Source organism: Fukomys damarensis, unplaced genomic scaffold (genome assembly GCF_012274545.1).
Source record: "Fukomys damarensis isolate Sample0158 unplaced genomic scaffold, DMR_v1.0_HiC HiC_scaffold_17, whole genome shotgun sequence".
NCBI classification, from domain to species: domain Eukaryota; kingdom Metazoa; phylum Chordata; class Mammalia; order Rodentia; family Bathyergidae; genus Fukomys; species Fukomys damarensis.
Window position 1 is genome coordinate 71,609,852 of NW_022900929.1, and position 17,268 is coordinate 71,627,119.

Here is a 17,268-nt window from a genome sequence, read left to right on the forward strand (position 1 = left end):
CACCAGTACCCTGAACTGCAGGAGCAGACCTGCCCTGGATCACAGAGTCACTGTCACTATCCCAGTCCCTCACCAGTACCAACTTACCAGGCTGGGTGATCAGACATGCTTGGTGTTGATATGCGAGGCATTGCCTGTTTGGCCTGTGTGCTTTATTGCATTGAAGTTTCTCTTTACAGATACATTTCAGTGCATATTAAATATAAATGCACAGTCAAACACACATGATAATGCACAGGTAGCTCTACATGTGCTTATGGAATGAAAACGGGTCTGCAGTGCCTCGAGAACTCTCCCAGGACCTAAAGCAGTGGTCTTCCACGGTGTCTGCCTAAACACCTGTGGAAGGGGGTCTGAGGGCAGCAACTTATATTTTGTATATTTCTGCACTCAATTTTTGTGAGATTATCAATTTTATAAATAGGATTAAGGTTGACTTTAAAATATATATACATAAAATATATTGAAATGTTACTTATGAAAGGTTAGATTATACCCTGTCCGTACAGAGGAGTGTCATGTAGCCGTTAACATGCAATCTTCTAAGAATAATTAGCAACATGAAAGATACATAAGGAAAACAGTACGAATTATATAAAAGCATGATCTAATTAAAAATAAAAATGCTTATATGAAAAAGAGAAGATACATACAATGATGAGTAGCCTTTTCTCTGAAGACGGACTTCCACATGATTGTATTATTTTCCCTTTGCCATCCTGGCTTTCCAAGTTCACTTTGTTTTCAGGCTCTGAGCTGAGGTTGAGTGGGCACTTGCTCTTTCCTCACTGAGGGTCAAGAGCTGGGTGGTTCTGGGCTTTGAGCACCAGCTTCATTCTGACTTTGCAGTGGAGGGTGTGGGCTGTGGAGAAGTCTTTACAGATGTGACAGGAAGCCTCCAAGGAGCCACCCCTGCACCAGCCAGTGCACAAGTCCATGTGTTTCCCTGAAGTTTGTTCAGAGGTTTAAGGCTCTTCAGAAGATGGGTTTTTCTCAATTAGCCCTCTACAAAAGCCAGTGCACCAACCCCAAATGTGTGCATCACCTGGGAAGATGTTGGATGGTCTGCATGAGCCAGGAATGCTTTTACATCCACATTCCAGTTGGACTGATTGACCCCTCTGTGTGTACGAGGCATAGGCTAGACTCTGAATCACTATGAGACGTGGCTGGAGCCTTACAGGAGAGGACAGAAAAGGTCATTTCTCTAGGCCACTAACAGCAGTTGAATAAAAATCACCTTACCCAGGTTCTTTCTTTGAAAGGTGAGGATGTGCTTTTCCTGAGAACCCATTTGGCTTGTGGATCTAGGGTGTGACCTACTCACCTGATTCATTTATGGGCAAGACAAATTTCAGCAGTGTTCACTTTCATCTCCAGTTCTAGTTGGTAATTTTAGCTTCTGAAACAGCTTTTCTTGAAGAATTTCACTCACATGTCACAGTCATAAAGGGAAATGTCAGCCCTGGATTTCTGCTTCTGAAAATTGAGTGGATTTTTCCCTGGGTACCAAGGGCTGCATCGATGTCATGGACTCAGCACTGACGTCTCACTGTGGCCTCCCCTTTGGGTCTCTTCCTGTGGGATCTGCTGCAGGAGGTGTGCACCCCAGTGGCTCTGTTTGCCAAGAGGAGCTCCTGCTCATCTTCATGCATTCACATTGTAATCGTCATTAAAATACTAGGAGTTAGGTGCTGTCATCAGCCCCATTTTATGAGAGGAGGGGACGGAGACACAGGAAGGCTAATTAATTACCTGGGCCAGGTTCCAGCCCAGACCTGTGTGACTCCAGAGCACCACACCTATACTCTAAGGCTGCGTCGCTGTCCTACAGGACAGCTTGAGGATACATGGCAGGAGGGGAAGGAGACTTCATGAAATATGATAAGAAGGTGGCTTTATAGCTCCAGTCATTTCTAACTTCATCATGAATAGCTTACTTGAAATTTTTATTTTAGAAAGTGCAAACTAAACTCCCTCCACTCCAGCCCCACATTCTCTCAGGACCCTGAAATTCCTGCCCAATGAAGGGTGCCGTGCTGGTTGTCAGCCATTGAAAGGGCACAGCAGCCCCTTAGGAGTGGTTACTTTTGGTTTGCAAGTCCTGGGAGTGGTGGATTTCAGGGTGCATGGTGAAAGGTTTGAAATGTTCATTGTTTTCTTCTCTGTTCTACACAGGGTTGATTGTGAAAGAAATCGGTTCTTCCACCTCCAGCTCTTCAGAAACAGTGGTCAAACTCCGTGGCCAGAGTACTGATTCCCTTCCACAGGTACTGAAGGAACAGAAGATTTTACATAACAACTAGAATTTTAGGAAATTATAAATGGGAACTTACATTTATATTTACACAAATGAGCAAAAAATTTACCCAAGGAGGTGATTGTTTTCAGATACATACATTCATGTTTTCTGAATTTCTGTTTGCTAGTTCCACTTTGGTTTTTATTTGGGTAGACTATATACTTTGCTCACATTTCGTATAGTTAGAAGTCTCTGGTGTTCACCTTTAGATTCACTGCGTACGTGTGCATGTACAAGCACGGCAGGCATGTGCATTTGGGGGAGGAAATGGCCTCTACAGCCAGAGGAGTAATGTTCTTGATAAGTTTGTGATGGCAGAAATGTTTCCACACTCGGGTTATTCCGTTCAGATCCGATTTTCAAAGTGTGCTGAGCTAGAGCATTTGACAGCCTGTGATCACTGGTTAAACTGTTAAAGTAACAAAGGCTATAGATGAAATATTGTGAAACTCATAGGTTCAGCATTCTGATTTTATCTGTAGAGAACACTGGTGCTGTTTTCCAATCCTCCCTCCCTCCTGTGCTTCTCTTTCTTGGGCTCTCTCTGTGCTGCTATTTTTCTTTCTCTGGCATGATGACTCTTTGTCTTCTACTTTTTATCCTTGCTTCCCTCTTCTGTAATTTTTTCTTTCTTTTCCTTCCACTGAAGTCGTTGTAATAAAAATGACATTAAGTATTTTTCTGAAAATCCTAAGTACTCTTTGAAAAAGTGTGTATCACATGACCAATTGGAGTCCAAGCTCCAGAGGGAGATCCCTGGGCTGCACCCCAGCTCTGCCACCCTCCATTAATTCTGCCATGGGCTCGGCTGAGAGGTTCCACACGTACAGCAGCATGGGTGTCTGTGTGCACATCCTGAGGCCCTGGGGTGACCTCACAGTCCTGTGTGTGAAGTCTCCTTGGGGCTGGGAAGACTGCATGGATTCAAAAGGGTGATCCTATGCAAGTGTCACTCAGATGGGACACTTTCTATCCAAACTAAAATAGTACTCAAGATCCTAATGGGATAATTAGCAACATGAAATAGGAAGAAAAGGGCTAAAGGTGTAGGGACAGAGAGAAGAGTAGGGGAAGGGGAATAAGGGAAAGGAAAAAAAATGTGAGAAAATGGAAAAATGGAATTAAAGTGTTTGTCTGTAGGTGGGAAGGGGAGAAGGGGGAGAAGGGAGGGTGGGGACAAGGGGAAAAAATGAGAACCAAGACCTGTCGTGGAGAGGTACAAGATCCCAGTAATGAACGTAACTGTACTGTGTACCTAGAAGGTACCAATAAATTCAATTTAAAAAAAATTTTTTTTAAAAAATCCTGCAACTTTCATCTCTGGCACAAGTGATCCTTTATTGTAACAAGGCTGTTGTAGTGCTGAGCAACACAAGTTGGAGATAAAAATCTTTAGGTTCCCTAAATATGGAACTCATGTATGGTCAGAATAGTTTTGAACCTATTTCCGTGTCCCACCTCTGGTGGTACTGAGTTTCAGAAGTCGGGTGCCTGTTGTGTGGAGAATGTGCCTCTCTGCATGTCCAGGGGCTGCCCCTACTCCTGGCACTAGCCTTTGTGCTCTCCCCGAGAGTCACGGCTCTAAAATCTTTCAAGCTGTGCTTTTTGAAGGGTAACTGGTTTGGTTTTCCATTTTTTATTTGACCTTCAGCTTAAAAGTGTTGATGCATTGAATTACCATATCCTGGTGAAAAAATAAATACTATCTTTACCTTTATGGACTTATTTTAAGATTATTTGTCAGTCTCTGAAATGCAAGGGATACTTGGATTCCCACTGAATTTGTATCTCTTTGGCATGTGTTGTCTGTCTGTAAACTGAGGAACGTATGAGCACCAGCCTCACAGGGCTGTTTGGAAGATTGAATAGGTCAGCACACTGATGTCATGCACAAGCATCCAAACCACAACCCAGAACCCACTTAGTTATCACAAAGTGCCAATATCACAGTGCAATTAAACCTAAATACTGAGGCTTTACTTTAGAAAAAAACCAACTTATACATTAGCATCTTTCTGTCTTAAAAGAAAAAACAACACAGGGGCTGGGGATTTAGCTCAGTGGTTTCAGCAACTGCTTCGCAAGCGCAAGGACCCAAGTTTGATCCCCAGTACCAAAAAATTTAAAAAACACACATGCATAGGTTTGCCACACTTGGTGGGTTAGTGTACACCAAAGGGTTGGGCCTGCCATGGTAGTAAGTGCTCAGGAGATGTGAGCTGCCCTTGCTTTCAGTGATGGGTGGGGGCCTATTTACCACCAGCTCTCAGCAGCCCACAAACCACTTTCTAACATACAAGGATGACTTCACCATGTATGGTTCTGTAGTTTTTCTCCTCAGGACAGATAGGCTAACCATCACTCAATCTGTACTTTCGAAGTTGTCTCAACCTTCCCTTGTTTTGCAGACTATATGTCGAAAACCAAAGACTTCCACCGATCGACATAGCTTGAGTCTTGATGACATCAGACTTTACCAGAAAGACTTCTTGCGCATTGCAGGCCTGTGTCAGGACACTGCACAAAGTTACACCTTTGGATGTGGCCACGAACTGGATGCAGAAGGGCTGTACTGCAACAGTTGCCTGGCACAGCAGTGCATCAACATCCAGGATGCTTTTCCAGTCAAAAGAACCAGCAAATACTTTTCTCTGGACCTCACACGTGATGAGGTTCCGGAGTTTGTTGTATAAAGTCCATCTGTGTGCAGCCTCAAGGATAACCTGCTGTTTGCCAGAGGCTGCAGGAGGCTTGGGTTCTTTATGTATTACTTGTGCCATATTGTCTTTACCCCAAACATAGCTCTTTCTTTATAATATTTGTGATGGAAACAAAAGCCTTGGGACAATTGCACTTTAAGTATTATGCAAAGGTAAAAACTAGAGAATGTACAGCAAGACAAGTGCCCATGCAATGACTCTTCAGAAGAAAATGTGCTTTATTGGTTTGAAGCCTTTGTACTGGTGGAGTGTGGTATTTGTTCCTCATTTGTTGTCTCTTACTTCAGTTAAACATAACATCTTTTTATCATGTGAAAGATGTTAGGCTTATCTGTTTGTTGTGCTTTTTTTAACCCCTCCCTCCTGAAATACTCTTGGTTTGAAAGAAGACAAAGGGAAGGGTCTCTCTTCTTTGAATGGAGAGACGGTTGCTTGGTGCGTAGCCACTGCTGCCTCCCGAGGCTCTCCCAAAGTGAACACTAGCAAATCGATCAAACTCATTCTTTGTAGCAAGCCAAAGATATGTACAGAAGGAGCACGCGCTCGGAGACAAGATGATGCAACTTAAGCAGTACCCAGAAGACTGTATGTGTTGTGATGTCTTGTGACCCCTTCACATCCTTTTCCAGAAAGCTCTTGGGTTCAGTTGAGTTCCTCATCTTTGTGACAGATCAGTTATGCTCATGACGTAATTCATTGTGTAGAGTTTACAAACCAGTGTCTGTTCAAACGGTGGAAATCTCTCAGAAAAATGTGTGGGTTTTAGTTTTTGTTTTTTAATTAACAAGAACAAGTTAAGGTAATGCTAGTTTCTGCCTAACCAAAATACCCCAACTCTGTATGTTATACATATATAAATACATGGAATTGTGTGTGTTTGTATGTGTTTAAAGCTTACTGACTTTATTTTGGCTTCCATGACTGTGTTGCATACAGGGAACTCCTTGTTCAGTATGGAGGAGACGTCACTGGATGAATGCTGCCTCGGTAATCCTTGTCTGTAGTATATGTTAGGAGTGACTTTCTCCTCACGTGCCTTTGGCCATGATTCTCAGTCTGCGTGCACAGTGGAATTCTTTGAGGAGCTTTTAAAAAATAGCAATGCCGGGGTCCCACCCCAGACCAGTTAAGTCAGTCTCTTTTGGGAAGGACCCAGGTGGGATTGCCTTTTCTTTTTAAAGTTTTCTACACGGAGCTAATACGCAACAGGGTTGAAAACCACTGATCTGCAGGGTCTCTTTTTGTTAATTTTGAAGTAAAAGTATACAGAAGATGTGTATGAGAAAGGGCCATTTTTAAGATTGTAACTGCTGTGCTGCTGTTACGGTGTATAATGAAACCAAGTCAAGGGAATGAACTCATTAGCCTTTCGACATACAGTGAAAACACTGCTCGCACTTCACGACAGAACTTCATAGCACAATGTCTTTCTACGGGGTGTTTTTAATGATTTCGTATTTTACAGCATTTGTTTACCATATTTTGATACACCATTTTTGCTATCTGCCAACTTTATTAAAAGCTATGTGTTATTTTCTAAAGAAACACTCATATTTTTGTACAAAAGTATGTTTTCAGGTACCAAGAAATAGATGTAGGGTAGAGCAGGACGAAGGCAGTGTCACAGTGTCACCCGCAGGTGGGAGTTGGGTTCCGAACAGAGGCAGCGGTGACCCCACCCACCTGTGCAGGGTGGGGGGCAGCATCCGGGGAGTCTCACCTGATGCTTTAAAAGAAAAAAATTCTGCATAGTTCTGCATCCATAAAATTACTTTGCTTTTAGTAAATGCTTTTTTAAGAAAAAAAACCAAAGTTTCAGATATCAGAATGTACAAAAGTATCTCTGTAGAGAAGGATAAAAATATGAAGGGATGATTTAATGACTTCCTTCTCAGTCATTAAATAATCCACTGCTTCTTACAGATCAGTGCTGGTGCACCTGTGGCTTGCGTGCCGCAGTGGGCTGTTTGTGTCATTGAAAGCTCTGAAAGGTTCGCCATCACTGCCTGATGCTTTAAGAGACAATCCTGGTGTGCTGGTTCTCTTAAATAGCCCAGATCATGATGCCGTGTATTTTCTTAGCCCTTAATATTTCTTGCAAAACATAAAAAGTGTTTAAATGAACAGGTAGTGCTTTGTACTTTTTCTCTACTTCAGCCAAAATCATGTCTTCAGGATTTTGCCAGCTTTGGTGGTTTTGCACACCCTCTTTCTAATTGGATTTATGAATAGTCTTGTGGGTTTTCAAAAATGAAACATGCCAGGAAACTTAGCTTTTCTTTTTGGCCTACTGTTTGCAACAGAATTTGTGTGTGTGTGTGTGTGTGTGTGTGTGTGTGTGTATTAAAATCCACTTTGAATAATTACATTTTTGTATTTGGAGATGGTTTTAAAAAAGGAAAATAAAAGTATAAAGCTGTTATTTATTCTGCATTTGTTACATATCCTTTGTTAGTATACCAATTTGGTATATATCGTCTCTACATCATTTACATTTGTATTTGCAAGAATGAGCTTTATATCTGCATAAACTGTAAATAATCCTTTCTGTGAAAGGATCATATTGGCATGATACCAAACTTATGTAAAAACAAACCCGCATTGTTTTGTAATTATTTCTTATCAGCATTTCATGGTTAAGATTAGCAGTCAATAAAGTTACTTGTTTTTTGCCTTTAAGGTGTCTTTCATTACTAGGATTCTGAAGTGAGAAGGATGCCGGGAACCTAGTTTCTATTCTCTGTGGTAGGGTGGAGCGCATTAAAGGTCAACCCAAAGGTCCCATGTGATAAAATTCCAAGCAAAGTGTCCCTCGTGGTGAGCATGACAGCTGACACACAGCGTGCTGTTCATGCCCTTTTCCGGAGCTTTAGAATGGGCTGTGTTGGTGCGGTTCATCCTCAGCATCTGTAAGGCAGCCACTGTCCTTACTATCTGGTTAGAGACGAAGGATCCAAGGTCCAAGAAGTCACAGTACTCAGCCACTGTTTATTCCAGCGTGGGGCTGACAGGAATCTTAACGTTTCATCATAGATTTGATAAACTACTTTAACTCAGACCTTTCAAAAAGTTGTCATTTGGAATATTGATTTTATTTTTTTTTAAATGGTGGCAGATTTCTCAATAGCCCCAGCTCTTTTCCCAAAGGGGAGTCCATTCCCTTCACTTTGTTCCAGTTTTCATGGCTGTAAAATGGGAATAGTAATCCAAAGGCTGTTTGAAGAATTAAATAATAGGTAAACATTTATATGAAACAAAGTATTTGGCCATTTGGAAATTTATAACCAAGGCATCCTGTTGGGGTGTTACTCGTGAGTTTTTTAAGAATACCGGTAGTGTTAGGGTCAGTGGAAAGGGTGATTTGCTCACCTATTGTGTGCCTGACCCTATACACACTGAGTCCACACAATGCCTTCAAGCATTGTCATCCTCATTGCACAGCTGAGGAACAGTTGTACTTGCCCAAGATCCCACAACTAGCAAGTGATGGAATGAAGTTTTAAGCCCAGATTGTATCTTAAAGCTTTTTCAATGTGCCATGTTACCTGACATCCTTAGAGAAAGCTCAGAACCTAATAGAGAAGAGAGCCTCACCATTTTGGTAGTTGACAGTGAAACTTATTTGCTAATCTAGTGATTTTTTTTTTTTTTTAAGTGTCTCCCGGACATGGAAGAGTTACCAGGTCATTGCATTGGCAGAGGCGGAAAGATGGGAGGAGCTTCGGTTGGGAAAACTGAGGGCTGACTGGGGACTTCCAGTAGGATGGGGTGACATAACAGGTGATCCAGGCAAAGGCTTAGAAAAAACGTAACAATACCAACTTGCCTGAAGGACTCTCTCCAGTCTTGTCCCCAAAGGTCTTAGCTGCCCAGCTGAGGACAATGAAGTTTTTTCTAGATGGCAGGAGTTTTAAATGAAGTGTTTTTGAGTGTGAGAGAAATAATGAGAATAGTGCTTGTGGAGGGCTGGAGGGGCCACGAGACCAGAGAGACGGTAGACGTCTGAACTAGGGGTGGAGCGAGAAAGTCAGCACTGGGTGTCGCGTGCACACACATGCATGAGGTCACCATCTAAAGGAAAAGCTAGAGGCACAGGCAACTTCCCTCTACGAAAGGGTAAGCTACTACTTCGTATTATGAACTAAAATCTACTCTGCGTGAATGCTTTGTTAAGCACTGGCACAGTGGCGCAACCAGGCTGTATCCAGTGCTCTCAACACTGGCTGCACAATAACCCAGCGATGCCCACAGCCCCACCCGGGGCTTCGGACTGGCTCGCTCCGAGGTGGTTCTGCTCCTGGCACGAACGTGCGTCAGGGCTGTAACCTGTAGGTCCACAGCCCAGCCTGCGCAATACAGACCCGCCAGGGTCAGTTCCGTCGGCCCCCAACTGGTATGCGCTGTACTAGGAGTGGGTGGTTCTCCAGGTTGCAGTCTATGAGAATTGGTTATTTTGACAACAAAGCTGTCCGTGACGGAATTTCAAATGAGGCGCTGAAATCACCATTTCAAAAAATCCAAATGCACTCACTCTAGAGAAGAGCATGTTATATACAGTACAGGACAGTGTGGCTCAATAAAGGGACAGAGGCTGATACATTAAAATACTTTATTTTTTATTTTTTTATTTTATTTTTTTTCCATTTGTACAGGGGCAACACACTGTATTAAATATGTAAGGTCATATCTACGTGGGTTTGATTACAGAAACTAAAAAAGTGTTCTCTGAATAATGGAAAAAAAAAACCAAGATAAGACTACAAGAGCAAGAACCAATTTAAATATGTTAAGGGGACCATTTTCATCTTCAGAATTAAGGATTATTTTAATCTTACATCATTGCCTTTTCTCTTTTACTTTCCTTTTTAGTTTTACTTTAGGATTCCCTATTTTTAAGGTTCATACAGAGATCTCTTTAACTGAAATACTGAATAGTTTCTCTGGTGTGAAAAACTATAATAGTACACAGGATCCTAACGAGATAAATAATAATGTGAAATAGTAAGTAAAGGGCTCAAGGAGTAGGGAAAGTGGGAAGGGTGGGAGAAAGGTAATAAGGGAGAAGAAAAAAATATGAGAAATTGAAAAAATGGAAATAAAGTGTTTGTAAATGGGGAGGGAAGGAGGGGGTGAAGGGAGGGCAGGGACAAGGGAAAAAATGAGAATCAAGACCCGTCAAGTAAAGGTACAGGATCCCGGTAATGAATGTAACTGTATTGTATACCTAGATTGTACCAATAAACTCAATAAAAAGAAAAAAAAACTTTAAAAATCTCCTCCTTGTCACTGTTTCATTTGCTTCATCATTTCTTGGATGATCCCCACACAGAGGTTTAATAAAAATAAGACAGATAAAGCCACTAGCCCTTTGATTTTAAAGACCTGCATTTTGAGTAAATGGAGGCGCCTGATCTCTGAAAAGCCCCTGCTCAGCTGCTGGAAGCTGTTGCAGGTGAGGAAGTTATACACTATCAAGCGACTAATGGAAGCCCATGAGCAAAGCACAGCTGTAGTGAACCAGCTCATTACCTAGGGTAGGTGCCTACCCATTGGTGTCAATTGCAGTCCAGGAGGTCTCTTCACTATCGCTGACAGTTACTGCAAGAGGTGGATTTCATATGACCAGACAGTTTCCAACTTAGGAAGGAATCGTGTTCCAAGTTTGCTTCTAAATTGGTCATATGACATTTAGAGTGCACAGCCCCAAACTTCCTTAAGTAGCCCACAAGCGCCTGTTTACCCAGAGGTATTATTAGAGATGATTTTTTTCTGGTGTATTAGTAACCATCTGCCAAAGAAGTGTTCCATGGCATAAACAGCAGGTAGAGGGACCCCACTGCCTGATAAAAAGACGCTACATTCCTTGGGCACCAGTAGCTCAATCATCAGGTTTTACTTCGCACGGGCCCTCCATGCCCAGCTCTACCAAAAGTAGGAAAAAATCACTTAGTAAACCGAGCCAAGAAGCGGCAGCTTTAAGTAGCTGTCTGCCTTGGGGTTGCATGAGGAATACTTCAACTGTTGCCTCCTCCACACCCCTCTGCCCCGCCCAGCACTGCTCCAGGCTGCTCAGTTGTGAGTTGGCTGGAACCGGCCCTGTTCTCATCCAGAGAGGGGGAAGAAAGAGAGTAGGCCTAGCAGCTTCTCTAAGCAGTAGAGGCCTTAGGATTCTCTGCCTGGATTGCTGCAGGGCAGGAGTGAGATGCTTCAGAGAGAGTGAAAGAGCCTACATCAGAGCCTTTAAATGCAACGTCAGTATGAATGTGTAAGACAAACCTGCAGGAAGATTTAAAAGACCTAAATAAATCAATATCCCACGCTCCTAAAAAGAAATATGCAATAATGTGAGGGTCAAATTTTCCCCATCAATTCTAACCCACATTCCAAATGAACAGTATCAGTCATGGTGGAGTGGTGTTGGACCAATTTTACCACCCAACCTCCAATAACTTTAAAAAAGAAAAAATATGTATGAAAAAAACTGTTTTCAATATGCGACAACAGGCAGTGTGGTAGAGGTAATCCCCAAGGAAAGGAAACACAGAGTGAGCATCGATGGATCGTGGCCCCAGGAGAGGTTCCAGGCACAGCCCAGAGACAGGATATAGAACAAACTCAACCAGGAGGAGCTCCCAAGAGAAAGACACTGGAGGAAAAGGACGAGGACGCCGCCCACACCCGAGGCTTTATCAAGGCCTGGCCCTACCGCAACTGACAGGAACAGAAATTGTGTTCCATTTTCCAGGACATGCAGGGGGCTCAGTCCCTTTTTTTCTTTTAAAAATGTCATGTTCTTTTCAGGACGGTTTTTAAAAAGAAAAAGCTCACACAAGTAATATAGAGAATAAAAGCTTGGCGAGGAAACAACCTATTATTAATACTGTCAGAGAGATGTTACTTGACTCAGAAAATTGGAGGAGACTGCTGGATAGAGAGACTCATGGGAGTGCTTCAAAATCTGATAGCCAAGATAAAGGTTCTAATAGAAGAGTTGGAAGATAAAGGAAATCGCTCCGAAAGTTCAACAAGATGAAGAGGGCGAAAGAAGGGATAAGGAGTTTCCCAGCATGTAGTGGCAGGTAGTGGAAAGGCATTTCCAAACTAGGGAGAAAATGCAAGGAAAGCCCAGAAAAATGGGTAATAATGACCAATCTGAGACACATCATCATACGAGTTTTTTTTTAATTTTTATTAGTACATATTTGCAGTGCATAGCTTTTACATTCCTTGTGAGGAGTTGGTACATGTCCATAACGCATCTTATTTCCTTTTTTTATTCCCTTTCCTCCCCCATCTCTTGATCCTCTTCCTATTTGACAAAGATCTAGCTTCTTCCTATGTATACCGGGGATCCAACTTGGGACCTTTTGCTTGCAAAACAGGTGGTGGAACCACTGAGCTAAATCCCCAGCCCCCCAATGTATTTTTAAGAAACAGAGCATATGTTTTACAGTTCTGTGAAGGATGTAGGAAGATGTGATTATATACACATAAAATAACTAAGCCAACAAAAGGAAAAATGATTAACTCTAAGAAAAAATGTACCGGGGATCCAACTTGGGACCTTTTGCTTGCAAAACAGGTGGTGGAACCACTGAGCTAAATCCCCAGCCCCCCAATGTATTTTTAAGAAACAGAGCATATGTTTTACAGTTCTGTGAAGGATGTAGGAAGATGTGATTATATACACATAAAATAACTAAGCCAACAAAAGGAAAAATGATTAACTCTAAGAAAAAATGCTGAAGAACAGCATATCGTCATAGTGCACTACATGGCTCACCAAGGAACCCTTCCCCAGTCCTGATGTAAACACTATTAAAATATCAATTTAGTGAAAACTGCTGTATGAGTACTGGAAGGGGAGGGAGAAATCTGTGTGGAGTGGTGAGAGAAGAGATGTGTGCGAAGGGCTGTATTCTCATCTTTCCTAATAGGAAGTCAGTCGTGTGCCAAATTGACAAAGCAGGAGGCAATTCCCATAGAACATTATTAGAAGTATGCGGGTAAATACTTTTCCTTTAAAACCACTTCAAGAGTTGAAAGCTTTAATGTTCAGGAAAAAAGGAGAAATGTTTCACGGTAGTACCTTTTACTTCTAAGCTATGTTTTTATGTTTTAATGTGTTTATTACTTGGGTAGAAAGAAAAGTTCTTTTTCAAAAGATAGAAATGTTCTTGGTCACCAGCACTGAGCCCTGTTGACAACCTTCCCTTCCAGGAAGGGAAAAGGAATGTGGAGCCGAGGGGCTGGGTGCGTCTTCCGGTCGTTGGGCCAGCCCTGGGTGGCCTGCTTGTGGGGAGGCAGCACGAGGCTGCTGCCCACGACCCCAGGCGATTCTGGGGGCTGCGGGGTTATATGGAAAGGGGCCTTTGGGAGCCGCCCGGAGCTGTTTGTAGCAAAGGTGTCAGAAGGGGAGGCAGGGAGAGATGATGCCCGTGGATGCCCAGGGAGAGCAATCAGGCTCCTGTTGCCTTGGTGAGAGCAGCCAGCAGATGGGTGTCTGGTAACCCAAGGCCCTTGTTGAAAGGGTCCGAGTCAATTGCTCCACCTGGCACTGGGGTTGCCGCTGACTCAGGTTTCAGCAACAGGCCTCTGGGGGCTTGGGACAAAAAGGGGAGCTAGAGGAAGCCAGAAGCTGAGACCTGGCCTTCTGAAGAGGGGCCAAAGACGGGAGGGTGGGGGCTCCTGCAGCCAGGAGGGGCCAGGAGGCTACATCTGAGGGTCGCTCTAGCCTCTTGCTCAGGGCTCACAACCCTAATTCTCAGGGGCTCTAAAGGAGCTCCCCCAGGTGCAGACTGACTTCCAGGCCTCCCCCAACTACCGGTCAGAACCTTGGGGTATAGCTTAGGGTCCTGGTGTCTCGAGCAGGGAGCAAGGATAGTAATAATAGGCAGACGCCAGTAGCTTTTTAGATGCTTTAATCACACAGCACACGTCTAACTACCGCCCGTCAGTTGCTACTCCCTGTTCCTGCACAGATCCGAGGAGCGCGACTTTCTTCTCCTGTAAGGTGATCTGTGGTCAGCATCGGCTGCAGCCAGAGTCCGCGTCTCTGGGGTGCACTCCGGGCGGGTACCCTCCTATGTTCTGGAGCAGAGTCTTGGCTGTGACCTAGGGCAAGATCACATATGTGGCCAGCGGCCACCAAGTCTCTGGGTCACCGAGTGCGATGAGCTGGTCTTCTGCACTCTCTCCTTTATACTAAATTCTAGGGCTGTGTGGCTCTGATTCGGGCTTATCTATCTATTACACATCAGGCTGGGTTTACAGATGGTCAAGGGTATTGCGTCACTTCACACACGAGGGTCGTACAAGTGCTTATCATATCAGGGAGCAACTCCTACACACACACTTACACCCACTCTGCACGGCCCTGCATGGGCTCTCCCCACTTAGCAGTCCTGTTCAGTCATGGCCTCTGTCACGGCCTCAGGCTCAGTGACAGCTTCAGTGACAGCCTCAGTGCTGGCTGTCACTGGAAAAGGATGTAAATAATATAATGAATTTTGCAATAACTGTTTGCTCTCCACACCTGGCTACCTTCGCACACCTGCAGTGCCCACTGCGGACCCCTGCCCATGGCTCCTGGTAGCCCTCTCTCCATCTGAACTCTTCTCTTCCTCCTCCCTCCTTAGAACATCAGTTTCTAAGGGAACTTTCTGAACCTCAGGGGCTCTGAGAATATTGGGACACATCTGCCTCTCACTAGGGGCTTGACAGTATTAGGAATTTATGTTGTCTCAGTCACTTTCCTCATCACTGGAGCAAAATACCCAGCACTTGCAAGGGAAAGGAGAAGAGGTTTATTTTGGCTCAGTTTTTAGTCCATAGTCAGCCAGCTCCCGGCAGAAAGGCACAGTGCACGGTCTTGCGTAGGAAAGCTGCTCCCATCATGGGGACCAGGAAGCAGAGAACGAAGCGAGGAGCTGGAGAGGGAGATGCACCCTTCCAGGTCCGGCCCCCGTGAGCTGCCTCCCCGACCAGTCCTGCGCCCCTATGGGCCAGACCCTTCCAAAAGCCCGACCTGTGAGTACAGGCTGGGGTGGTGGTGGGGTTACATCTAGATGCTAACATAACACACTCTGCAGGAGAACAGGTGCTTCAGGGCGGGGCAGGGCAAGGCTCCTGAGAGATCCTTGCCATTTTTCACGCCCATCCATCTTCAGCAAGAACCTCTGAAAGGCAACCGCAGATTCCTAAATGTCTCTTTCTGCTCCCAGAGCCTTCCAGGGCTAAGATAGGCCCAGCAGAGGCCACGGCATCTGCCAGGCTGCCAGGCCCAAGGTCAGCATCCAAACAAAGGATACCCACAGAGGCCGTGCTGTGGGAACCCAGTTTCCTTCCCCACCCTTGCACACGGTGGTGGGTTGGTACGGGGGAAATCCTGGGGGGCTTTGAGAAGTTTTTTTTCCCAAAGGTGGATGAAAAAAAAAATTTAAACGTGAGCCCCTCCATGCATATCCAGTTCTCCGGACCTCCACTGCTGATCTTCTCCAGTGGATAAGCCCCTCCCACGCTGATCCAAAATAATTTTTTTCACTTTTTATTTTTACCAGCACACATGTGCAGCGTGTAATGTCTACATTCCTTGTGTGGAGCTGGTGCCTGTGCGTAACACATCTCATTCCTTTTCATCCCTTTTCATCCCCCCTCCCTCCCTGCTCCCTCCCTCCCCGCCTCCCTCTGTCTCTTTGTTTGTTTGTTTGTTTGTTTGGTACCAGGGATTGAACACGGAACCTTGAACCATGTGAGGCAGGCGGAGGCCTCACTGCGCTAAATCCCAGCCCTGCCTCCATCTCCCTCCTTCCTGTGATTTATCTTTTATTTTGCTCTTTCTTTATACTTTGAGTTTCTCACGTAAGAGAAGCTCACGTGTCTGATTTGTTCCACCGAACATTTGTGGCTTTACGGCTCACGCATTTCCAGTGGCACCGGTCACAATCTCCAGCTCTCGGATTCCCTAACCCATTCGTGTGTTATCGTTTGATCGCCTGTTTTCTACACCATACTGCAGCTGATGTGAAGCCGAGGGCCTGGTGCATCTCGCTAATGGCTCCACCTCCGGCATCTTGAACAGGACCAGGCATTCAGAGGGCCTGGGCTGAGTGAATACAGTAGCATTAAATTATAAGGAGGAGGAAAATTTTCCCAATCCTAAAACACATTGTGTGAGGTTCTGAATGGGTCTGATCTGATGATGGAGTCTGCGTTTTTCATGTCGGACTTTTCTTCCCACTCCTACTTAGAAAGCTGATCGGACCCAAGGAGTCACTTCCAGGGTGGACTGACTGTATTTTAGCACCATCGAAGGATAACAAACAGGGGTCACCTGAGCAGAGGGCTTAGCTACTCTCAATCCAGGATGTTTCTGAGCGATGAGCAGGAGGGAGGCACATCAAGGTGATGAACCCGGGCTGAGAAGGGAGCTCAGAAGGGATGGGGGAGCGGGTGTCTGGGGATGTAGCTCAGTGGTTCCATGACCTGTTTCACAAGCGCAAGGTCCTGAGTTCGATCCCCGGTACCAACTGATGAATGTGACTGGGAACTGCTGTGTCTCTCCAGGTGTGCCAGCAACAACACACTGCATGGCCTGTGGCCAGAGGGGAAAGGGCACGGGAAACGAATCCCATCTGCCCTTGCACCTGGCTGATTTAGAGATGACCCCTCTTGAGCCACAGAGGGCATTTGTCTGCCCAGAGTGTGCTCTTCTACCTCCTGCACCAGAAATACTCAAAGAGCCAGGCATGCCAGTGATCCCAGCATGGTAGGAGTCTGAGGCAGGAGGGTAACAAGTTCAAGCCCAGACTGGGCAACTTAGCAAGACAGTGTCTTAAAATGTGGGGAAAAAAAGTAAAAAAGGCTGGGGTGTAGCTCAGTGTGAAGACCCTGGGTCAGTCCCCAGAACTACAAAAGGTAAAAAAGAGGAAGAGGAAGAACCACTGAGAGAGTTCACACAAAGTACAGATCCCTCGGCCCAATCTGGTTCTCCTGAGTGGAGCCCCATGAGCGGGCCCAGGACCCTGAATTCTAGGACGCTCCGTGAGTCTTAGGTGACACACAGAAGGCAGGGAGTGACTCACTCAGGGACCTAACCTGACCCCAGGCAGCTCTGGGGTGTCTGCCCCAGTCCACTACAGACAAAAAGAAATCTCACAGCCCGGGAGGAAGGAGCGCTTTTGGGACGTCTGCGCGTTCCTGGAGGCAGGCTGACCTCTGCTGGCCAGGAGGGAGCGCTTGGCTGGA

At 44.9% G+C, this 17,268-nt stretch overlaps 1 protein-coding gene across 5 annotated transcripts in view; it reads left to right on the forward strand.

Annotated features, from left to right (window-relative positions):
- Frmd6 (FERM domain containing 6) overlaps positions 1-7,323 on the forward strand; it is a 188,264-nt gene extending 180,941 nt beyond the window's left edge. For all 5 annotated transcript variants that reach the window (XM_010632568.3, XM_010632564.3, XM_010632567.3 and 2 more), the window contains 2 exons: positions 2,179-2,270; positions 4,711-7,323. In XM_010632568.3, the coding sequence (XP_010630870.1) occupies positions 2,179-2,270; positions 4,711-4,995 (377 nt within the window). In that variant the 3' untranslated portion in view covers positions 4,996-7,323. The remainder of the gene's footprint in view (positions 1-2,178; positions 2,271-4,710) is intronic.
- Positions 7,324-17,268: the final 9,945 nt, after the last annotated feature.